Source organism: Rousettus aegyptiacus, unplaced genomic scaffold, assembly GCF_014176215.1.
Source record: "Rousettus aegyptiacus isolate mRouAeg1 unplaced genomic scaffold, mRouAeg1.p scaffold_m13_p_3, whole genome shotgun sequence".
Taxonomy (NCBI): domain Eukaryota; kingdom Metazoa; phylum Chordata; class Mammalia; order Chiroptera; family Pteropodidae; genus Rousettus; species Rousettus aegyptiacus.
In genome coordinates this window covers 71032554-71057784 of record NW_023416306.1, presented here as the reverse complement: position 1 = coordinate 71057784, position 25231 = coordinate 71032554, and the positions used below count along the sequence as shown (strand labels likewise).

Genomic DNA, 25231 nt, shown 5'->3' with positions numbered 1-25231 from the left:
ATAGACCCTGTTGCTTCACAATCACTGCAGAGTTAGTTACAAACTCAGGTCCTACAAGCATGTGGAGCAGCTGGGGCTCTCACACACTCTTGGTCAAAATAGAAAATGGTATAACCACTTTGGAAAAGTTAGTTGGTTTCTTTTAAAAATTAAACACATTTTATCACATGACCCAGCCACAGTACTCCTAAGTACTTACCCAAGAGGAATGAAAATACATGTCCATACAGAGACTTGAACACAAATGTTTATAACAGGTTCATTCGTCACAGTCCCAAGCTGGAAACAAGCCAAACGTCCAACAGAAGAATGGATAAATGGTCCCACAGCCAAACGACAGAATACCACCCAGCAGTAAAAAGGATTGATCTACACGCAACACATGAATAAATTTCAGAATAATTGCATCGAGTGGAAGACACAAAAGGAGAACATGTGTACTATATGATTCCATTTACATAAATTTCTAGAGAATGGAAATTAATCTATAATGACAAAGGTCAGATCAGTGGTTTCCTGTGGTTGGAATGTGGCAGGAGGGATGGATTACAAGGGCACAAAGAAGTTTGGGGGGGGGGGCCAAGTTTGCTAGAGCAGCCGTAAGAAAATACCACAGACTAGGCTGCCTAAACAACAGTTTAACAGGTAGAGATCAGAATTGTGGTGAAAGAAAAGAAAAGAAAAGAAAAGAAAAGAGAAGAGAAGAGAAGAGAAGAGAAGAGAAGAGAAGAGAAGAAAAAAGAAAAGAAAAGAAAAGAAAAGAAAAGAAAAGAAAAGAAAAAAGAAAAGAAAAGAAAAGAGAGGAGAGGAGAGGAGAGGAGAGGAGAGGAGAGGAGAGGAAAGAAAAGAAAAGAGAAAGAATTGTGGTGATCATGGTTGATTGTAGCAAGAGTTTCAAAACTTATCAGATTATACACTTGTAATATGTGCAAGTTTATTGTACATCAATGTTACCTAAATAAAGCTGTTCACAAGAAACAACAAACATCAGATCCCTGGGTTGTACCCCTTAAAGAAAGGCACATTCAGGCAGTCAGCAGTAGAGCCTGAAAAATCTCTATTTTCCAACTTGTCCTAATGACCCTAGTGCACAGTCAGGTTTGGAAACCAATGGTTTAGGTGAACCCAAGAGGAGAAGGCAGCAGCCCAGAGTCATACCCAGCACCATCCTCCACACCCCGGCATTCTTGGTAACATTTGAGAACAGTCAATAGCCGTGTGCCTTGCCAAGTGACACCAAGCAGGGAGATCATCAGGAGGCAGTTTGAGAAAGTGAGCCTTTCAAAAACACCTTCTCCTCACATGCTAAGCCACCGGGTAACACGTAATCTAAGTAAAATGGTACATCTGACCCCTACTCCCATCTGGATGATTATCCCTAAAACTCTCTTAGATAGAAATCCTCAGCCATCAAGCCCTTTTTCGCTTTAGGAATTAACTAATGTCCAGCCGCTACTCCCACACAGCGGTTCATGACCACAAGTCTTCTGGGAAATGAAACAACCTTTCTCATCTAGTTTATGTCGGGACCTACTCATAATTTCTTGGTCCTGCTGAAAATTTCCCCCCTTTGGCCACTGGGGGAGTAGTGGCCGCATCTTTACAGATCCCTCCCAGCTGCAGGAAACTTCCCAGTGGGCCGTGTGTTCTCTTTCAGGGGTGGTCAGTAAAGAATCTTCATATTCAAGAGCATGTTGTAATGATTCTGGTCTTGGTTCTAACACTTCAGCAGTCTGCTTAACTTCCCTGAGGTTCAGTTTTCTTATCTACGAAGTTAATATAAGGAGATCTTCAGGGCTGGCTGCTCTAGAGTGCTGATGCTGTTACTGTAGTAGCCTCCTCCCCCTCAGCTACTCCTGTTACCTCCGCACTATTGACATCTTCTATTGGTATCTCTTGATATGCATGAGTGATTTTGTTTTGCTATGGTGGGAGTAGGTAGGAGTTTAGGTTTGAGTCATGCAAATCAAGCCCATTCCAGACACCACCTACCTATCAGGCACCGGGCTTAGAATAAATTCCACACAGTCCATATCACAGTTCCATAAGGAACAGGCTTTACTGGGTGTCTTAATCTGCTTAGCTGCTATAATAAAATACCAAAGACTGGGAACCTTAAACAACAGAAATATACTTCTCATATACGGAAGGCTAGAAGTCCAAGACCGAGGTATCAGCAGGTTTGGTTTTTTCTGAGGCCTCTCTCCTTGACTTGCAGATGGCCACCTTCTCCCTGTGTCCTCACATGGTTTTTCCTCTGTGTGAGAACCCCTGGTGCTCCTCTGTATGTTCAAATTTCCTCTTCTTAGAAGGACACCAGTAACATTGGATTAACGTATACCCTAATGGTTTCATTTTAATTTAATCACCTCTTTAAAGATCTTATCTTTAAACATGGTCAAAGCCTGAGGTCCCAGGGATTTAAGACTTTCACATAAGAAATGTGGGGAGACACAATTTAGCCCATACCACCAAGAAAACTCAGTAGGAAAGATTAGTATTATCCCCCTGAGATGGTTATAAGACCAGGGCTCTCTGCTGGAGACTCAGTGTGGATTTACATTCCAGTAGAAGGTCTCCAAATCCCATTACCTTTTGTGATAGGGAAAGCACCAGAGGAACCAGGTCAGCAAAAAATGCACAAACTGCTTGGACACAAGTCTGGATTCGGGTGCTAGCAGTTCAGAAGACTTATTTGGAAAAGCCAACTGCCCAATATCTAGGGACCTGGGGAAATCATAGCCCTTCCAACCAGTGGAGGGCAAGAGGCCAAGGATCCTGCGGGAGACTGAACGCAATGCAGCGCCTCCTGCCAGGAGAGGTGAGATCTCTCAACCCTACAGTCTGTGTGGGAAAGATTCACCACTTAACGTTGCAAATATTCTCATTCTCCTTATAGAACAACAACCTCTAAACCTGACTGAAATATAATTAGAATGAAAAGAATAAATCTCATTAAATGTAAAATTAATTAATTAACTAATTAATTAATTCTTCTAAGCTCATAGTCCATGCTTTAAGGCACTATCTAACAAACTGGGGAGAATTGAGCAAAAGGAAAAATGAAAAATGTTAATGAGATAAATAGGTATGTATTAAGCTGACTATATTAACTAAGAATCGCTTCCAAAAAATATGCTCATCCAGGCAGTATTACAGAAGAGTTCTTTCAAACTTTCAAAAAATCGAAAATGTCTTTGCCATTGAAACTGTTCTGTAGGATAGAAACAAATGGAATCTTCCAAGTTTATTTTACTAAACTACCACAATCCTGATGTCATGCTGGTCGGAGTATATAAATAGGCAAACCTTTCTTCAGCATCGAGTGAGGTGGAAAAAAACTAGGGTGTGGCATCATGAAGTCACAAGGAAGAAGGTGATCCAGGAAGAGTCAATGGGTGACCATCAAAATAACCAAAGTGACCACTATAGTGGCAACATAAGGGTCACTGCAGACCTTGACAGGCATAATCTCAGAGGGGAAGTGAAAACAGAGGTTGATTGGAATGAGTTGAAGAGAGAATATGTAGTGAGGAAACACAGACAGTGACAAAGAAAAACTCTTCCAGGAAGCCCCATGAAAGGAAACAGAGAGAGGAAGCGGAAGTTGGAGAATGACATAAAAACAAGGAAGGAATGTTTTGTAATGGCACATACCTAAGTTGTTTTTTTGTTTTGTTTTGTTTTGTTTTGTTTTAAAATGCAGATGAGATGATCCAGGATTGGGAGGAAAACTGGTAGTGAAAAAAAAGGAAAGGAGATAATTTCAGACAAGATGAGATTGAAGCCAGAGGACTAGTAGCCTTAGATGAGAACAAGGACCTTTCATCCATATTAAAAAGAGAAAAGAAGAGAGTATGGACATTTAGGAGTGTGCAATTATGATGTGCCTAAAGCTTGTGCTATAAGAACATTCAATGAAACATTGTTTATAATAGCAAAAAATAAAAAATAAGATTCTTTGTAGACATAGGTAAGCTAAATCTAAAATTTATACAGGGAGGCAAATCACAACAATCACTAAATCATTTTTTAAAAGTATTATTTGATTTTAAGACTTACTACAGCAACAATAAAGATAATGTGGTATTGGCAGAATATAGACATATAAATAGATAAAACAGAACAGAAGTTTCGGAAACAGACCCACACAAGGATGGAAAACTTATTTTGACAAAGAGGCAATAACCACTCAGTGGAAAAGGAATTTTTTTTCAACAAATGGAATTTGAACAACTGAACATTATAGACAAAAAACATGAACTTCAACCTAAACTTTACACATTATATAAAAATTAACTACAAGTGGATCATAGATCTAAATATAAAACTTTTAGAGGAAAACAGGGAAAAAATGTTTGTGATCTAAGATTAGACACAAAATTTTTAGATATAACACCAAAGGCACAATCCATAAAAGAAAATTTTGATCAATTGGACCTCAGCAAAATCCAAAATGTTTGCTCTGCAAAAAACCTTGTTAAAGGATAAAGCCCTAGACTTGGGAGTGAAGAGTTTGCAAATCATATCAGCAAAAATCAAAGGATATGTATGCAGAATACATAGAAAACTCTCTAAACTCTATGGTAAGAAAACAAAAATCCAATTAGAAAATGGGTAAGTGACTCGAACAGACACTTCACCAAAGAAGATATATGGAGGGCAAAAAAAAAAAAAAAAAGTCCATAAAAAGATGTTCAATATTATCTATTTGTAATGAACAGAGTAACTCTACACTGCGTGAAAAAAAAAAATGCATTTTTTACAAATTCACGGGTGCACTGTCTGTTGAAGTCTTGAGTTGCCACGTAAGAAGATCTCTATGTTATGAGAAAGTCCAAGCCACATGGAGAGGCTTCAATTGACAGCCCCAGCTGAGGTCCCAGCCAGTAGCTCACATCAGTTGCCAGATGTAAAATAAAGAGACCTCCAGATGATTCCAGTTCTCAGCCACTGTCACCTCCATCAATCAAGCCTTCCCAGATGAAAGTCCCTTCATCTTGAAGCATATATAAGTCTTTTTCACCATACGCAAATTTATAACCTGCAGGATCCATGAGCATAATAAAGTAGTTGCTTTAAGCTGCTAAATTTGGTAGTATTCATTACCCAGTAATAGTAACCAGAGCACATTGGCAGTCTTTGTTCTCTCTGCAAAACAAACTGATTGCAAATCAGTGAGTGTGCTTATTAAACATCTACCTTGTATAAAGTTCCTCTCTGTTACGTACCCTTTCATTTCTTCCTAACAGTTGAGTTCTGTGTTTATGAAGAGGCATTGTGTTGTTCCCAAACCAATTTAAATCAGCTGTATTTATTATTATATTTACACCATTGAATTAAAAATTATATAAGTTGATAAAATCTTGGAATGAAAAGAAAGTTATTATTATTATGAAAACTAAAGTAAACACTTTGGAAAGAGTCAATAAGGGCAAATCAATAAAATTTATTATATTAGAATTAGATATGGACAAGGTAATTGTAAGAAATTATGGGAGGGCATTGAATATCCAAAGGATTCTGCATTCAGATTGCTTTTAAATATCTTTAAGTTCTCATTCCTCTTTAAAGACACCAAAACTATATATGGCAGTCACGTTATATGGTATGATTTATGTAAGAAAAGACAAGCTGCAGTTCCAATCAGTGGAGCCATATTTAAAAGAAAAGACTTGGCCCTACTTCAGAAACTTGGCAAAGGAATATACTTTTATATGTTTTAAGTTAAAATAAAATGTTTAATACACCTACCCTTTGACCCAGTAAATTCACTCCTGGGTATAATCCTAAGGGAAATGAAAACATGTGTCCACAAAAATCCTTAGGCAAAAGGTTCATAGCAACATTTGTCATGATGACCCAAACTGGAAAATCAAGTGTCCATCAAGCGGAAAATGAATAAACAAATTGTGATTTACTCAACAGTAGAAAGGAATGAATGAAACAACATGGATGAATCTCATAGACAGAATACTGAGAAAGAAGTCTGTTCCATTTTCCGTTGCAATCAATAAAGACTGTTAGTATCATAAAAAAAAAAAAGTCGGTGTATTGTAATGTTGTAAATTTTACCTAAAGAAAATGGAATTTAAAAACTTGAGTGAGGGATGAGGAGAAGATAAAGTTAGAGATAATTGTTGAATAGAATCGTGAAGGTACATTATGCTATTCTGATTCCTTTGTGTATGTTTGAAATTTTCCATAATATTCCTTAAGTTAAAATGTTTGACTTGTGTGTTATCCTTTCTGATTCTCAGGTTTAATCAACTTTTTTGATAAACTACCCAACTCCCTGCCCCAGGGAGGGGCCTCTGCCGCTCAGATTCCTGCATGCTCTCTCTGGAGGGCTGAGTCGCAGCTCAAGTGTGAGGCAGGCACATGAGAGCTTCTAAAATCACAGCCAGGTTTGGGGGCTCCTGCTCTCTGCCACATATTCTAACACTATAAAAATACCTGCTTTGCTTTACAATTGATTCATGCCTTGGAACCTCATTAAAACTTTTAAGTGAAAGGCTACGTGATATAAAAAGAAAAAAACATAAATTTTGTTATCAGACAAAGCTAGAATCGAATCTCGGGTCTGGCAGTTTTAGTCTATGTAGCCTAGGTCATTTTAATGTCCTTGACCTTCAATGTCTTTGTCTGTAAAAGAAGGAGGGAAATTGTGCACAGACTGCCTTTGTCTCCTCTGTTACTGCTGTTACCTCTTTCTTTTTCATAGTAATAAACATCTTGAGATTTACTAATGGTGTCACAGGATGCCAGCCGTCCCTGCAGCTAAGTGTGGCTGTATGACTAAGTTCTGCCTATGAGAAATACAATAATATATCATGTGACAGCTTCTATGAATCTTCCTTAAAACACTCTGCTCCTTTTCTGTCATCTCTTCCTTTCATCTTGCTGCCTGATGTGATGGCTGAAGATCCAGCCATCATCTTGGACACCCTAGGAATAGGGTAGTGGTTAAGCTGATAGGAAACTGGGTGTTTTAAGACTTCATTCAGCAGAATTGCCATTCCTACCCTGGACTGTCTACAGACTTTTATGCAAAAAAAGAAATAAATGTTTTTCCTTTATAAGCCACTGTAGGAGTCTCCGTTGCACAATTATAAGTTCACAAGTTTAAACCTAACTTGTAGAATATCTACTTCATGGTGTGCTGTGATGAGTGAAAATGTGCATGTATATAACATATATTAGGTATCAAAAATAGTAGTAAATAGTTGTTATCATTCCATCCTTTGAGTTAATATCTTACTGGTTTTCTATAACCCGCCCTCAGTCTAGCAATAAGTAACATATAGTTGATCTCAACAAATACTAGCAGAAGCAAATTAAATGTATTGCACTCCAGGTTTTATTGAAGGAAGACATATTGATCCAAAAAAGGAATAATTAAAAAATACAATGGTTAATCATTTGATCAGATAGGATTTAACATAATTCTAAAACGAAGAATTGCTGGACAAAAACAGTAGTATATTGAGACAGAAATCCTCATAAACCAAAGATAAAAGTTTCTCAACATCAGCATTATTGACATTTGGGCCGGATAATTCCATCTTGGGTGGAGGAAAGGGAGCTGTGCTGTACAGTGTAGGATGCTCAGAAGCATCCCTGGGCTCTACTTGCAAGAGATGCCAGTTGCGCCCTTCTTCCCTGAGTCGGGATAACAAAAATGTCTCCAGACATTACAAAATGTCCCCTCAGGGACAAAAATCACACTCTAGTTGAGAACCACTGCTAAAAATGGAGGTATAAATGTATATGACTCTTCTAGAAACAACTTGGTAAAACCTATTAAGAACTTTAAAAATATTTAAACATTTTCATTCAGAAATTCTACTTCAAGAACCAGAAATGTAAAGATGCACACACGTCAATAAAAAACAACAACCTTATTTTAAATGAGCAAATGATCTGAGCACAGATATCTCCAAAGAAAATGGAGAAATGGTCAATACACATTTGAAAAATATTCCACATCACTGACCACAAAGGGAATTAAAGTAAAAACCACAATGAGCTACCACTTCACATCCACTGGGATGGCTATAATCAAAAGACACATACGAATAAATGTTAATGAGGATATGGAGAAACTGGAATCCTCGTGCACTGCTGGGGGAAGTGAAAAAATGGTATAGCCACTTGAGAAAATGGTTGAGCAGTTAGTTCCTCAAAACGTTAAAGATAGAGTTACCGTATGACCAAGCAACTCTACTCCTAGACACATACCCAACAAAAGTGAAAACATATGCTCACGTAAAACTGTACATGAGTGTTCATAGCAGCATTATTCATAATAGTTCAAAAATGGAAACAACCTAAGTGACCATCAACTAGAACTGTTAAATAAAATGTGTTCTATGCATACAACAGAATATTGTTCAACAATAAAAAGGAATGAAGTACTGACACATGAATGAACCTCAAAAACATGCTGAGTGAAAGAAGCCAACAACAGAAATCCACATATTATATGATTCGAGTTATATTAAAAGTCCAGAAGAGGCAAATCCATTGAGACAGAAAGTAGATTCGTGGTTGCCTAGGGCTAGGGAGAAGGAATGTAGAATGGGGAGTGGCTGCCAATGAGTATGGGGTGATAAAATATTCTAAAATTGTCTAAAATTGATTGTGACAATGGTTGCACAATTCTGTGAATATAATAAAAACAAAGTGTCCCCTTAAATGTGTGAAACATATAACATGTGAATTTATAAAGCCATTATAAAAGTACTCCAAACATCATCAATAACAACAACAAAACAATGTATATACAAGGATGTAAATTGTTACATTATTTGTAAGATTTTAAAAATCAGAAAATAATTAAATTCAAAGCAAAAATGGATGGTAAAATAAATTATTCAATCATTTGAATCAGTATTAAGTAATCACTAAAAATTATGTTTTTCGTGCTTATTAACACAAGACTATCTCATGCTGTAATATTAAGGGAAAAGATAGAACGTAAAAATGCACTTACACCCACATATGCACAGAAAATTTATAGAAGAAAATCCACAATCAATGAAGAATAGTTAATATTGGATGGTCAGGTTAATAGTGATTTTTATTTTCTTCTCTTTCTTCTATAGTTTTTGTATTTCCTACACTGCATATATGTTTATGACCAGGAAATTTATTTTTTAAAGATTGTGAAAATTTATTCTTGAAACTTACTTGAAACCTATAGACTTTAAGAGCTGAATAGAAAATTATAGGCCATGTAGTCAATTTTTTAAACTTTACTGATGAGGTAAACAAAGTCCAAAGAGGCTTAGTGCCTTAGCTACTGTTGGCCATCTTGTCAGAGTATGTGAAATTCGGACAGTTCCTTTCCTCACCTCATCTTCTTTTCTTCCTCTCTTGATGGCCTCCTCCTATACACACACACAAAGTTAGCTCAAAAAAAAAAAAAATGAGGGGTAGACCTTGAAGACATTCTACTAAGACAAATAAGTCAGGCAGAGAAAAGCAAATATCATGTGATCTCACCTATATGTGGAATCTAAAAAGCAATGACAACAACAAAAATACAGAGAACAGATTAATGGTTACCAGAAGCAGGAGTGGAGTGGTCAAGAGGTACAAACATCTAATATAAAACAAATAAGTCCTGGGAATATATGTAGAGCATGGTGACTGTAGTTAATAATACTTTATTGTATGTTTGAAAGTTGGTGAGAGTATATTTTAAAAGTACTCGCTACAAGAAAAAATAATTGTAACCATGTGTGGTGATGAATGTTGACTAGACTTGTGGTGATCATCTTGTAGTACACTTATATCAAATCATTATGTTGTACACATGAAACTAATATAATATTACATATAAATTACATCTCATTTTTTTTAAAAAAAAAGAACTAAAGTTTTTTGAGGGATTTCTTTCCTCAAATTGGATTCTGTTCTAAAATTCCTAGTAGATAGAAAGACCCAACAGTGTCTCCCCCAAACCATTAGAGAGCAGTAGCAAGTCAAACCAGGCTGAGCCCTCAGCACAGTGGATAAACTCCAGTGAGAATAATCATCATTTTTGGCATCAGAAGCCGACAAACATAGTTAAAATCGTGCTGACCCCAGTATGACCGTCTTTGGCTTTCTCTAGCAAGCACTGGTTAAAAGAGTCTTTTTGAAGTGGGGCATTCTGGTTCTTATCCCACAAGAACAAGAAATGGATGACACCCCAGGGAACTGCCCCAGCAACAACTCCCAACTTTTTTTTCAGAGCAGCAGCCCATAATCACCTCATTTCTTTGCTCCTAGTGTTGTCGGAGGGATCCTCTGGCCTGTGGCATGCTGGGAGGCAGGACAGATGGAAGGCTGGAAGAACACAGAGTGAACACTTCTATCGAAATGACCATCTGTCAATGCTGTTCCTTGAGGTCCCATACCCTCTACACAGAAAGAGAATCAGGCAAGAAACGATAGCTCAGTACTCCTCAGCAGAAACAAAAATTAAGTGAAATTTGGCAAATCTGCCTGTTCTGAAATGATTCCCAGACAATGGTAAATTGGGAAAGTGGTCAAGTGTTGAGTCGAGACACGTGGGCCTGGCTGCAAAGCCATATTCTTCCCCTGCCTACACAGCATGTGAAAGTGAAAGATACAGAACTACGGGGAATAGGGTTGATCGCTTTTATTGAGTCAAATTAAAGAACCTCATCCCATTCGGGTAGGGCTCTACTGTAGTGCTTTAATCTACTTGTGGTGGAAGATGACTCACATTCAAATCCCAGCTCTGCCTCGTATTGGTCAAGTGAACCTGTGTAAGTTACTCAATTTTTCTGTGCCTCCGTTTTCTCATCTGTAAAATTAATAATGATGATAATGATGATGATGATGATAAATAATAATTAATAGTGGTTCCTAGTTCCTAAGTTGTTGTAAGGATTTACATAGTCCCTGACACATTATTAGTGCTTAACAAATGTTAGCTATTATTAAGTGCTACTAATGATGGGTGTAAAAATCTTAAAATACAGAGCTTTTCTACTCTTGTTTCATAAGCCAGTTGAACATCTTGGGGCCTTTACTATAAGGAAATTCTCTCCTAATTTAAAGATGCTCAAAAAGCTTGTTAGACAATCAATCATTCAAATCAATCCAGGATTAATATATTTCAAAAACCCCAATATCACTAAAAATTATTTCTGAAATCTGCTCTATATTGTTTAAGCTAACAATATTTTTTTCCTCACCTAAACCACTGGTTATGGAAGTTCTTCTTCAAAGGCAAATTTACCAGAGTTTGATGTGAAGGTTTAGAAACACAATGTCTACATTTTTTAAGTTGCTCCATCAAGAGTTGAAATGCCAAATAATTCCCCATAATTGATATGTGCTAGGACAGTTATAGTAAAATTAATTAGTGTGGCTCATTGTATTTTCCAAAGGTGGCCATAAACCATATTTCCAAATTATATGCGATACATTTTCCATCAAGAGCTGGGGTCTGTATTCCATCCCACTGAACCTGAGAGGGCTTGTGAATGATGCCAAGTGACTTCCAAGGCTAAGTCATACAAGATAATATGGATTCCTCTTAGCTTTTTTTGGGACATTCATTCTCAGAACCCAGCCACCATGCTGTGAGGAAGACCAAGCAGTATTTAGAGAGACCATGTATAGGTTTTCATTCAACAGCCCCAGCTAGGGGCCCAGGCAACAAGTCCCATCGATTGCCAGACACATAACTAAGCAACTCTTCATATGATTCCAGCTCCAGAGACTGAATTATTCCCAGCCTTTGAGTCTTCCCAGCTAAACCCGCAGACATAACAGAGCAAAACAAAGCATCTCACTGTGCCTTTTCTGATCCACAGGATCTATGAGCACAAAACAATGGTTGTCATTTTATGCCACTGAATTGGGGGGATCACTTGTTTCACAACAGTAGTAACTAGCAAGCATGGTTGTCTCATATTTAAGCAGATTAGGATTTAATATGTTAAATACCTTCCACTTTGCTGAAACCTTGAGTGTGAAAATAAGATACTTATTTTGTCTTAAAGTTTTACCCCTTTTGGAACATAGAGTGGAGTATAGGAAAAAGTCCAGGGTCCCGATTCTTCAGCTACCAATTATTAATGGTATGACTTTGGGCAGATCACTTAATATGTGGGTCTTATGTTGCATCTCTTCCCTCCAGATCCACTCTCTACCCATCTTCTCCTCACACACCTTGAACTTGGCATCTCAGGAGATTGACCTTATGAATGACATCAACGAGCTGGCTGTGACCAATGGGAGGCACCAGCAGGAGACACAGAGGACACTAGGAGAATGAAGTTTAGGTATTTATTTCTGTAAAGGAAAAACACTTCTGTTTCTCCTCTCAACACTCTACTCTCAGTAATAATTATGATCACCAAATACATGGAAAGCTTTTTCCACACCAAGCAATTCTCAGATGCCAGCTGGATGTCCTAAAATTTAACTCAATTCTGACACTATCTACCTGAAGAGAGCATCAGATCCCACAAGCTAAGGACTCAACCCCACAAGACTGCTCCCACTCCAGATGGCAATTGTAAGCCCAGGTTGTCACCTGGGCTTCTGACCAACTGGCTGTAAATTGGAGGTTCCCATGACCCCCTCTTCATGTTTGATCACTTGTTAGAACGGCTCACAGAACTAAGGAAACAGTTTACTTACTAGTATACCAGTTTATTACAAAAGGATACAATTCAAGAGGAGCTAAATAAAAGAAATGCAAAGGGCAAGGTATGCAGAAGGGGCGTGGAGCTTCCATGCCCTCTGCTGGCATGCCATCCTCCCAGCACCTCCCCATGTTCAGCAACACAGAAGCTCTCTGAACCTCATAGTCCATGGTTTATTGAGGCTTCATTACATAGGTGTGATTGATTAAATCACTGGCCATTGGTGATTGAACTCAATCCCCACCTCTTCTCCCCTCCCCAAAGGCGGAGGAGTAGGATTGAAAGTTTCAATCCTTTAAGCACATAGTTGGTTCCCCTGGCAATTAGCTCCCATCCTTAGGAGATCTCCAAATATCACCTCATTAATATAAACTCAAATGTGGTTGAAGAGGCTCATTATGAATAACAGCTCTTATCACTTAGAAATTCCAAGGAATGAGGATGAAAATGAAATATGTATTTCTCATTATAAATCACAATATCATAATTGTCACCCTCACTCTTTATGGGGTGGCCACAGCCTGGCAGCATCTCTCAGCCAAAGGTCACAGCTACTCTAAGACACACAGTCTCTCTCTCTCTCTCTCTCTCTCTCTCTCTCTCTCTCTCTCTCTCTCTCTCTCTCTCCCTCCCTCCCTCCCTCCCTCCCTCCCTCCCTCCAGTATTGCTCCCTTCCCAGCCCCCTCAGGCCTCAGGCCTAGGGGTATTAAAAACACCCCTCTTTTGCTAGCTCTAATGATTGCCCTACACTCTACTCCTCAAATTGCCCAATCGTGCCTTGTGCTTCCCCTCAGATACCTGACTGGTAAGGAGTTTCTTATTCTTCTTTGTTAAAGAGATTCCACCCATCCAGGTTGCTTCCTAAATCAGGCAAGAGAATCAATGTGACAGAGTCTCAGTCAGGTCCAGCCACAAAATGAAAAGGCAGACTGAATATTTCAAGCAGATTTAATAGAGGAAATTGTAACACTTAAGGCTGAAAGAGCAAAACCAAAAAAGGATACTAAGTAACTCAGATACAAGTTACTGCAGGGCTGGTGGAACCAAAGGGAAGAGATGGTGTCTCCAGGAACTGGACGCTCTGAGGGGAGACCCCTGCCAGCTTAATGCTCAGATCCCTAAATGGGGCATTGTGGGGTTTGTGTTCAGAGCCTTGCAGGCTACGACCTGGTGCTGAATCTGACTAAAGATGTTGTCACTGCAAGACAGTAACAAGAGTGCAGACAGGCATTTCCCCAGCGCCTCCTACTTCCTTTTGCTCTCCTAAATTTGTCTCCCATTGGCAGAGTCTAACACAAAGCCAGCTGCTGTGAGCGTCTTAGGACCTGACTCTGAAGCTCCCAGTACAGCATCGTAGATCAGAATATAAAGGTGGAGCTTAGGACTGAAAGAAAATAGGTAAATAACCAGAACATATGGGTACCATAAAAGTGTTCAGTGTTATAAATATTCTGTATTATAATTGTTACTGTTACCCATAACTGAGAAAATGTAAACAGATATCTATACCTGAGAATGAATAACTTTTATCTGTCTTCTCTTCAGAGCAATTTAAGAGCTATGATATCATAGTCCACCTTTTCCAAGCTTACCAAGATTTTAAATGTTCTACCCTGCACTTCCACACAAAACATTGAAATATTCCATAAATTCCAACCAAACCTTCCAGACTCCTTTTATAACTAAAGCAGCAGCACATAAATTTCTTGCTCACACCATAAGTAGCCTCATTTGGTCTCAGAAAAGACGAGTGTCACCCAGCATCGGTAGTGCATAGAGCATGATAATGTCGTGGGAAGCACTCTTGACCAATGCCAGCCAAAACAGGGTTGCCAGCTGGCATGCTCCTCCTCCAGCTCCCTTAGGAAATGAAGGTTAGTAGTTTCCCAACATATCACCCACTATGTGTTGACAATCTAAGCCCTCAGTCCAGCACCCCAAGAGCTGGAAACCTGCAAAAATCCCATCTGCAGTTATTAACTCCTACATTACAGCAATGGTTTTTAAACTATTTTAGCAACGTATTCTTTTCTGCTTTTATTTTTATAAACACAGTCTTTCACAGAGCAGCAAATATAAATACGATAGATAAAGCTAGTGCTGCATTAGTCAAAATGAGGGTCCCCAGAAACTGGTCCGATGTAGTTTTTGCCCCCACGTCTTCCCCTAGACCATTTCCTGGGCCTCTGAGGAATCTCATTTGAGAATCAGTGAGTGTTCTAGGCCAACAGCAGTCTTGATAAAGCTTATGACTTCAGAAATTATTTAACGTATCTATAAAAGTAGCTTACCAGGTTTCATTGTCCTCAATATTCATAGAATCAGAGGCTTTGTTCTCACCGCTTTTATATTATAATACCGTATAGAAATTCTTACAATTTTACCTATAGACATCCTCCTCTTCTCACACACAAAACCCTAAAATCCCATTGCACAATACATTTTTACACCACAGCTGTCCCAAAGATCTCCAGACTTGCATATTGAAGATTCCTAAATAACCAAATTAAAACCAATGAATCGTTGAAGTAGTAATTAGAAAAAATGTATTATGCACACACCAAAAAGACAGAGTACTCACCCAAACACTTAGAATGAAGTTCAAAGAAGTGACCAATAGAGGCAGCTTTTATATCTTTTAAACAAAGAAACAATTATTTGTGAAGAATTGACAAAGGGGTTTGGACATGGGGTAGTAACTTGCTGAAAAAGTAACAAAGTTTATTTATACAGCCATCTGGTGTCTGATTCCCTATAACTGGCTATAAGGATGGCTATCTTTCTCTTGGTGTAGGGAGGGTACCTTTCACATGGGAAAATTACTTCCTGCTTTCACCAGAGCAAAGGAAAGGCAGAATGTTCTTCTTGCTCTTTCTTAAGTAATTTGAAATAATTTAATTTGAAATAATCAGTATGCTAAAGTGACATATTTGGGGGCGGCCTGCCCTCAATCCCACCATTATTCTTCCAAAATAGGCTAAATTAACTTTCATTTGTATGAGTAAACTGTCTTTATCTGCTCAGGGAATTTTCTAGGCTGGTCTCCATTTGTCTTTGATTTTAACACAAGCAAAATGGCACAAAAGTTGTATTCTAGATACTATGTCTGTGACAAAGTCTTCCATCTTCAGGGGGTGATGGGTACTGGTCTGCTCCTTGGTCCTCTGCAGCCACTGCGGAACTTGGTAAGAAAGCATGCCAGGTGGCACGTGAGCCCGCCCCAACTAACTGGTGTGGGAGTTCTGCTTGAGGTAGTTAGTGTAGTGAGTCAGGAGTAGCGTCTCGAACATGCTGCTGTAGATGGCCCATGATGGAATCAGGCTCAGGAAGCCCGCCTTGAATAGACAAAAACATGAGTGTCTGAGAAACTAGAAGCGCAAGAAGTTACAACGGAAACATCTCAATTTATATTCATCACGTTTAAAAGAATTTTTTATAACTATTGAAGTTAAGTCCCCAAACCTTTTAAGCACAGCCACGTGTTGCTTAATGATGGGGATATATTCTGAGAAATGCATCGGTAGGTGATTTCATCATTGTGAGAACATCACGATGTGTGCATTTACACAAGCCTGGAAGGTGCCGCCTACTACACACCTAGTCTGTACGGTACAGCCTATTGCTCCAAGGCTACCAGCCTGCACAGCATGTTACTGCACTGAATACCATAGGCAATTATAACGCAACGGTAAGTATTTCTGCATCTAAACAGATTCGAACACATAAAAAGTATGTTGAAAAAATTTAAATGTTGTTAAAATATGATATAAAATATAAAAATGGCACATCTGAGTAGGGTGTGTACCACAAATGAAGCTCGCCAGACTGGAAGTTGCTCCGGGTGAGTGGTGAGTGTATGTGAGGCCTAGGACGTCACTGCTGCAGACTTTATAAACCCTGTGCACTTAGACTACACTAAATTTATAAAAAATATTCTTCACTCTTCAATAATATATTAAACTTAGCCTACTGTAACTTTTACCTTATAAACTTTTTTAATTTTTTAATATTTTTCAATTCTTTTGTAATAACACTTACTTAAAATAGAAACACATTGTACAGATATAGAAATTTTTTTTCTCTAAATCGTTATTCTATTTTTAAATGTTTTTTCTTTTTAAACTTTTTTTTGTTAAAAACTAAGATGCAAACAGACATATTAGTCTAGGCCTACACAGGGTCAAAATCATTATTATCACTGTCTTCCACCTCCACATCTTGCCCCACTAGAAGGTCTTCAGGGGCAGTAATAGGCATGGAGCTGTCACCTCTTATGATAACGATGTCGTCTCCTGGAATACCTCCTAAAGACCTGTCTGAGGCTCTTCTTAAGGAGGTGTCGTTCTTTTCAGAAATATGTCCATGGTTCGCTTGGTTCATTTCTTTCTTTTTTCTTCTTCTTTTTTTTTTTTTGGTGATAGATAATGCACCATGAACATGCCTCTCTATTAATGAAAATCTTTCGGTGTTTTTTAATGAATCAAAAACTTTTTAAGGAGCTTCTCGAAATCTGCAAAACTTCCATGAGACTCTTCAATGTGAATTTTCTTGGAAGTTCTTTTTCTTCTCTGCGGTTTCCTTTTCTTTTGCCTGTTCTTCAGCATTGCATTCCTGTTTCATTGCAACAGCTGCTCATTAGTCAATTCTTCAGGAATGACCTCTAGTTGCTTTTCAATGTCATCTTCATTTACACCCAGATCATTTCAAACACAGACTTACTACTGATTGTTGCAGCCTCCTCATCCTTGGCAAATCCTTTGAAGTCATGGGTGAACTTCCTGCGTATCTTCTTCCAGATGCCATTCATACACTCCTTGGTGACATCACCCGAAGCCCAAGCAACGTTCTTGGTGCAGTCATAGATGTAACCTTTCCGGAACTGCATCAGTGTCTTCTCAGTGTCTGCCTCAGTTGAAGCAATAGCTTAGGCAAAGGTCCTCCTTGGGTAGGAGCCTTTTAAAGCTGTTATAACTCCTTGATCCATTGGTTGGATCAAAGACGGGGTGTTTGGAGGGGAAAACACCATTTTGATATTGGACTAAAGATACTCAATAAATGGAGGCTATCCAGGAGCATTATCAACAATAAGTTAAATTTGAAAGGTATGCGATTCTCAAAATGATACTTCTTGAGTTTTTTAAACAGCTCAGAGCTGGCAGTAAATGCAACATTATAATCAGGTTCAGCCTTTTCTTTTAACATCACTAACTTTTTGCTTTGGCTATCATGGTCATCATGGTGCCGAGAGAAATACGTTTCTGTGTCTGATCGTGAATCCAAGTCATTAGAAGTTTATCCATGTCCGATATAAGCCTTTCTCAATTTTTTATTAGTTTTGTTGCCTTCAATGAAGCAGATCCTTTAATAGTTCCCATCTCTTTGTTCTCATTCTTTGTGATCATAACTGTGGGGTACTAGGGCATGCCTGACTGGCAAGCAATAACCATCACTGATTTTCCACCTTCCTAGTCTTAATCACTTTTAATTTCATTTCCAAGTCAATCATTCAATGTGGCCTCTTACTGTCAACATTATCAGTGAATTATGTATGCCTAGGGGTCATGATGAACAAAACAGCACAAAGTTTAATCAAGCACAAGAGAAAATGATGCAGTTGAGAGATCTATGAAGGTAGATCTATGAGGTTGCTGCTGGTATAACATGGCATACTGTTTTACATCAGATTCATTTTTATAAGTAGAAAGAGCGCGCATTAAAATAAAAAGTATAGCATAGTAAGTACATAAACCAGTAACATAATTGTTTATTATCATATCAAGTATTCCATACTTACATATTTATATGCGCTATACTTTTATACGACTGGCAGCAGAGTAGGTTCGTTTATACCAGCATCACCACAAACACATGAATAATGCCTTGCACTCCAACACTGCAATGGCTTCGAGTAACTAGGAAATAGATATTTTTTCAGCTCCATCATAATCTTACGGGACCACCGTCATGCATGTGATCAGTTGTTGACTGAAGCATAGCTTTGTGGCTCATAATTATAACTGCTAAAGTTTAAAGGTTTTCCAACACTTTCTCAGCAAAGTTTTCTCAGTAACCAAAGCAGTCACTTGTAGAATCAGCCCTGAGGAAATTCTAATTAAGAGAACTCTGTCCATGGGAAAGCACTTAGTGAACACTTCCTATTCCTAGTCCTCAGTCTCCTCGTGTCTTCATGTTCTTTCCACCAAGGTTTGATTGAAATGAGATTTCAGAAAACAAATCAGAAGATCTGCCTAAAATTCTTTGGTGATGCTGAAAACAGAGCTACACTGAAACTGTTCTCAGTACTAGCGTGCAATATTCGACTCTACCTCTTTTTATATTTGTGTTCGTTTCTACAAGTAGCTCAGGACTAGCAAGAACTCCTCACATCATGTGCCATTTCGCCTGATTTCCACATGGAGTCCACGGCCTGCAGGAAACAGCTTGTGCTTACTCATGAAAGCCAGTCATGCACACTCCTCCTAAATTCATGGGCACTGAAAACACATTAGTAGCTAAAAATCAGGAATGGGGAGGCGGTGGGTGCGGCATTTAAGCAATGGAAATCAGCAAGTGCTACATATCAAGGTGTTTTGTTTTGTTTTGTTTTGTGAACAACCAGATAGTTGAACATTTACTAGCGCAGAGGGCCAGAGAAGAAAGCAGTCCTATGGGGAAAGCTCCTGTGTCTTGGTCAGCTCTTCCCAGGAGCTCTGGAAGCCACCTTACTTTCTGAGGGGAGAAGGGAAGCTGCCAGGGTGAGATTTGCCAGTTGGGGGTTATCTATGGGCTGAGGACCCAAGCCTCCAGCTTCTCCTCCCCCTGGCTACCTATGCCTTTTCCCTGACTATATTAACCATCGGTAGCACACCCTCTGGCATCTCTGTCCTTGCTAGAGGAGAAAATAGTTGAGTGTTCCAACAGCAAGGAAAAGCTATCTCAGCCCTGTGAGGGCTGCCTCTCCATTTGTCCTCACTTGCTTCAAGAAAAGAGAAGTTACCAATTACCAATATTTCATGGGCAAGGCAGCCACAGGTTTCATCTCCAATCATGACGTAATTCAGTGATTCTTTAACAAATTCATCAGCAGTCTTGGTTATCAGGTTAGTGTTGAGGTAGTCTGTCATGCGGGTCGAAACAGCATACGGGGTCAGCACCTACAGTGGGAAACAAAGGCTGTAACACAGGAGCAATCCACCCAAGCCTGAGAAATAAACCCCCATTTTACCATACCTTCATTTTCCAACTCTGTTTCTCCTATAAAAAGTGTCAGGATAATGATAATGCAGCACTGAAAAGGCATAGAACTGGTGCAGAGCTGGGAATCGGAAAGGTTGGTTTCCAGTTTCACTTTGCCATTAATTCAAGATGAGGCTTTAGCCACACGACATCAGGTGGTTCAAATGCACACAGCGTAACTGAGGATATGAGGCATCTCTCAGAACATGGTTACCAGACTTTGAAAACAAAAATGCAGGATGCTCAATTAAATTTGAATTCAGAAAAACAACAAAAAGATTTTCAATATAATTATGTCCCAAGTAAGACATGGGATATATTTACAGTAAAAAATGTATTTTGTTATTTATCTGAAATTCAAATTTAACTGGATTTTCTGTATCTGGCAACCTTATCTCAGAAGTTTATTTCTGATATATATAGCCAAAATTGGAGCAACTTAATGCATTCTGGATTCCCACGTTTACAATTCAGTTGGGAGCCACGGGTAGCATATACCGCATAATCTTCCGTGTTGTGGTAAGAAAAATTAACAAACACACATTGTACCCTGCAAATCCAGCACCATGCTTCCTCCTGTAGTCTCACCACTGTGTGGCCTGGCATGAGATTTCATAATGGAGTTTCTTACTTTATTCTCAGAGACAGAGACCTTGGCGTCTTTAGAGAGAAAAAAAGATCCATGCTTCTCTTCTTGATTTTATGGTTTTTCACATTGCATTTGCAATTTTCTTCATATCACCGTTTCTTCACTTTACACTTGAAATGATGTTATTCATAATAGAATCCAATTATGAGCCAATCAATTCAATTGACTTGGTTCTCACAGAAATAAATGCTGTCATTAATTTGCATAACACTTTCTTCCGAAGATCTCAAAATGTTACTTTTAGAGAAAAATATAAAGAGCATGTATTCCCAACCCCACTTTCCAGATAGTGAAATAACAAGTAGTTTTATTCCTACAGTAATTTTTGGTTGACAAAGCATCTTTTTGTACAAATTAGGGCTCAATAAATAGTGGTTAAATTGGCATACTCGTTTATTCATTAGATCTTTACAATAACTCAGAAAAGTGAGCAGTTATTGTAAACCCCTTTTTACACATGGGGAGCTGAGGCTCACAGAGTTTAGGCAAGCTTTCCAGGATCAATAAATGGCTGAGCTGAGATTTGAAAATCAAACCTGTCTATACTACACACTTCCTCATTCAGTTAACAAGTATTTATTGAGCACCAGTAATGTGTGTGTTTGAAGAGGCTAGTTGGTTTTCGAAAGGTCAGTCTTTTCACCTTTTCATACTTGCTAGGAGAGCAGCTCCAAGGCTTCTGCATCGGAAAAGGGGTTCCCTTCCCTACCCCACCTCCTCCCAGTCCTGCTGCCCCATGGAACTCACTAATTTGTCCCGATGTAGCATCACGTAGCAAGAGGGTCGACATTGTTTCTGAGCGCTCACTTGCCCTGTCCCACTACCTGCTCCAGCACCCAGGGCGTGGGTGAGGGCAGCAGCAAGGGAAACCATGGTAGCACAGCTGACACCGTGAGGGTCGCAAGTACTCCCATAGTGTCATCCAGAACACCCTCTCGTGGCTGCGTATGCATGGCCGGGCCTGCAGGAGGCCGTGGCCCCAGCTCTGTGGGAATCCAGAGCTCCCATTCCCACAAACTCAGAATAGTTAACCTCACCTGGATAATGATTCCTTTTGCTTTATATTCTGCTTGCAGCGCCTTGGAAAATGTGTACACAAAAGCCTGGAGCAAGAAGGAGAAACACCTCGTGACCCAGAGCTTGCTTTCTCCATCAGAACCAACTTTCTCAGATTTCAAAGGGCGCCGCAAGGAGCCTACTGCTTTATTTTAAAATGCATCAGCTTGTCTTGATGGGAGTTAGGTCTTCATTTCTTGATCTGGGAAGCAGTCCCTCAATCAGTGGAAACATACATTTTGCAATAAATACATACCTCAGGCCACTGCATAGGAGTGACCCAACCCAAGAGAACCTGTCCCTTGTCTAGAGCACTCCCTCCTCCAAGGGTTTTTCAAAGAGAGAATGGAGACACCTGACTAGACCTCCAGGGTGGGAAGAAAGTTATAGGGTTCCCTGCTGGCAAGAAGACAGCAGGCTCCCAGGCAAGGAGATAAGTGAGGGCTGGAGGCCTGAGGGGGCTGTGCCTGCCCTGCCGTGCTGCTGCAGGCCTTCGTCAGCCCAGGGGCAGCGCCATTCTCTGATTTGTACCCAAGCACCTGCAGACTAGCTCTGCCCAGTACATAGAAGAGTGCCTCCTGGCCAATCTGTCCCTCAACTTGCCAGATGATGCAAAGGAAAATACCAACTGGAAAAGACAAGAGAAAGAAGGAGAAGGAGATGAGAACTACATGCTATCACTCACCTTGGAAGACGAATACATGGAGTATAGAGGCCAGGGAAAGAGGGCCACCCCAGAAGAAATGTTCAAGATGAGCCCTCTCCGCCTAAAAGATAAAGAAGCAAAGTTTCAGTTGTTTTGCTGCCTGATCACGTCTCAAAGAGGAAGAAAACAGAAGGGCTCCAGGGAACGCTGGGGAAGCTTCACCCTCCTCAGGCTTCCAAGTGCACTAAGTGCTCTGCGTCCAAGGATGTGAGTGAAACTTCCTCGACGTCATGGGCTATAGCACTGCACAATGATGTCACTCGGCAGTCAGTTGACATCAAGGGCTTGTGACTGGAAACGGGCTCTGCTACAACAAAGGCCTCCCACCAAAATGCAGGAAACCAACTCAGACCAGACTCGGGGAAAGAGATCTTTCTGTCTCAAATGTGACCACATGAGCTCAAGGTCCCTTCTGACTCATAAGATGGCCCACAAAAGGACAGGTGCCACAAGTAGAATCCTGTCTTGGGTAGAATTTGACGGTTCATCATCTGCTCACAACAGGCATCCACACAAGTTTCTGGGGTCCTTGATTATCCTTTTGAAATTTGTTATCTTTAATCTATCCCAATTAGATGCGTTCAATTCAGAAAAACCAGGAAACTGCACATTAGAATACAAAGCCAATCCCTGTGTTCCGCTAGGGAAGATAAAACTATCAACCAATTGTTTTTAATGAATACCACCTGAGAAAAACCAGCTTCCAAATGGGTGTTGTAATAGGGTGACAGAAACATGGAGTAAATGGAGGCACTGATGGGGTACTGATTTTTACCACTGAATTGGAGTGTTCGTTCTGACAAGAGCTCAAATTCATAATAACAAAAAGATGGTCTTGATCTCAGGCCAACTTCTGAAGTTTCTTTTATGTTCAACATGAGTTAATTTTTTAAAAAATACAACGTGTGCTGAAACACTGTTCTCCTCCCTCCAGTATATGTTACATTTGACCTTCAAGTTGCTCTTCTGTTTGCAAAGCTGGCCTGGCCCAGAATGTTGTTGTTGTGGTTGTGGTTTGTTTGTTTGTTTTTAATCCTGTAATCCCCATGTCTTTTCATCACAGTTTTATCATTTGTTAAAGTAGCAGCCTGATGAACCCTATTATCCTCTGGGTCTCCAAGTCAGCTGACTCTCAGGCCAGGGAGACCATGCTGCTCCAGGCGTTTTCAAAGAAAGTCCTTACCTTGATTCCATGTCTTTCAGAATTAGCTGTGTCATCTATAAGAGAAGGCCAAAGTTATGCCTTGACAAAGAGCTAAGTAAGTAGCAATGGGCCGGGTACTGGGGGACGTGGTTGTGGGAGGAAGCTGGTGAACTGCTTCATCCTTGCAAATCTGCTGACACTTATTGGAGATAATTCTGGCAACACTAGAGTCTGGCTGGAACTCACAGGAGGCAACCTAGACAAATGGCAAACTGCTCAGAGACCTCTGGTTTCTTCCCCATAAAGCTAAAGTCTTTCTGCAAAATGAGGGCAGTGGAAAATTATGGAAACTGGCTTCTTGTTGTGAGATTAACACTGAGGTTCCCCAGATACTCTTTACTCGGGAGGCAGGCAAAAGTAAGCTGGCCATCATAAATCTCAGCCGTTTGTTAGTATTGAGGGACAGTCAAGAAACCACACAAGTGTCCACGGGACAGAACATGTCTATCTGTCTGTCTGTTGGAATTACCACTGTGTCGACAAGCCCCTGCCCCCTCCCAACCTACTGCCCCCTGAAGAGCTCTTTCCTGCCACTTCTGAGCTTAAGTATCCCATTCCAAGAGCTTTTCACATCATAGTTACAAGGCACACATTTTAAGAATTAAGGGGGAGACAAACCCATGGACTAAAATGTTCTTGAAAGTACAATTGAGTGGACTCGGGCTCGGTCTTGGGAGCAGGTTCGAGGCAGAGAGGAGCAAAATGGCTGAGGAGAGGCAGAGAAATAAATGCTGGGGACCGAAAAGTAAGTTCTGCCTATTTCTCCATGTTGTCTGCAGGAGCTTTTCAGCGGTATCCCTGCCACCACTCCCGTTTCATGGACCAGGCTCTTAAGCCCATCTACAGGAGCCTCCAAAGCAATGTTTCAATGCTATGGGTCAGCGGCAGAGGTGGAAGTCAGGGAGGAGTGCTCCCTAGAGCTCATGGGACCACCTCCTAAAAGCCCTGATTTTCAGGGAGGTGGGAGAAGGATAAGGACTAGATTGTGTCATCACCCTTTCCTTGGCTTTCCCAACTTTGTCAAGGATGTGACTGGAGCTCTGCTTGACAGAGCCCATATGTCCTCAAAGTCTCCCAAATGAATTCACTAGTCTCATTGGGCAGATAATCTCAATTAGAGAGATAGCATCAGACTTTGTGTGTCCTGGTCACAAAGCCCCAAATATTTAGTGTCTTACCTCACATTGCTCTTGCCCTCAAACTCATCTCCCATCTATGCCCTTGATGAGATCTCTACTATTTCCAGGTGGCTCCTTTGGAATAATTAAGTGGTACTTGTCATGCCTCCAACCAGCATGGCCAACTGGGGCATGGCTTACTCAGAAGCTAAACTGCAGTGTGTTTTCTCTGTTACTTAGGGAAGTTAGTGTCTAGCCGTACATAGAATAATTTTTTTAGAAAATCGAAGTGTTTCTCTGCTAAAAGAGTCAGAGGTTTGTCAAATGCATTTGAGAAGCCCTGTAATCAAATGGACCAAAACCGAAAGATCAATGTGTAAAATAACTTGAAAGGTTTAGTAGTAAGGCTACTGACGACAGTTGGATATATAAAACTTACAACTTCATCAGCTGGGGTTTTAAAAAGGCATTGATTGTACAGCATGAAAAGAATGTGCGTACCAATAAAAACTGAGCAGGAAACTCTGAAATGCCAATATGCTTACAGAAAAATAATAGTAAAAATATTTTTTGTCAGCCCAACTTATC

General features: G+C 39.8%; 1 protein-coding gene across 9 annotated transcripts in view; it reads right to left on the bottom strand.

The window, feature by feature from the left end:
* Positions 1–8467: 8467 nt before the first annotated feature.
* HSD17B3 (hydroxysteroid 17-beta dehydrogenase 3) overlaps positions 8468–25231 on the bottom strand; it is a 40193-nt gene continuing 23429 nt past the window's right edge. Inside the window, exons 7-13 of one of the 9 annotated variants that reach the window (XR_001594472.2) lie at positions 23505–23539; positions 22301–22382; positions 21597–21662; positions 19679–19828; positions 13473–16009; positions 10260–10819; positions 8468–9392 (exon numbers count right to left, since the gene is read on the bottom strand). Coding sequence is in view for 5 of the 9 variants with exons in the window: in XM_016125135.2 (XP_015980621.1) it covers positions 19502–19828; positions 21597–21662; positions 22301–22382; positions 23505–23539 (510 nt within the window). In the remaining 4 variants the exon portion in view is untranslated. Of the gene's footprint in view, positions 10820–13336; positions 16010–16740; positions 19829–21596; positions 21663–22300; positions 22383–23504; positions 23540–25231 lie in introns of those variants that run through there. The other 8 variants (XR_001594474.2, XR_001594471.2, XR_001594473.2 and 5 more) reach the window with 8 other exon arrangements.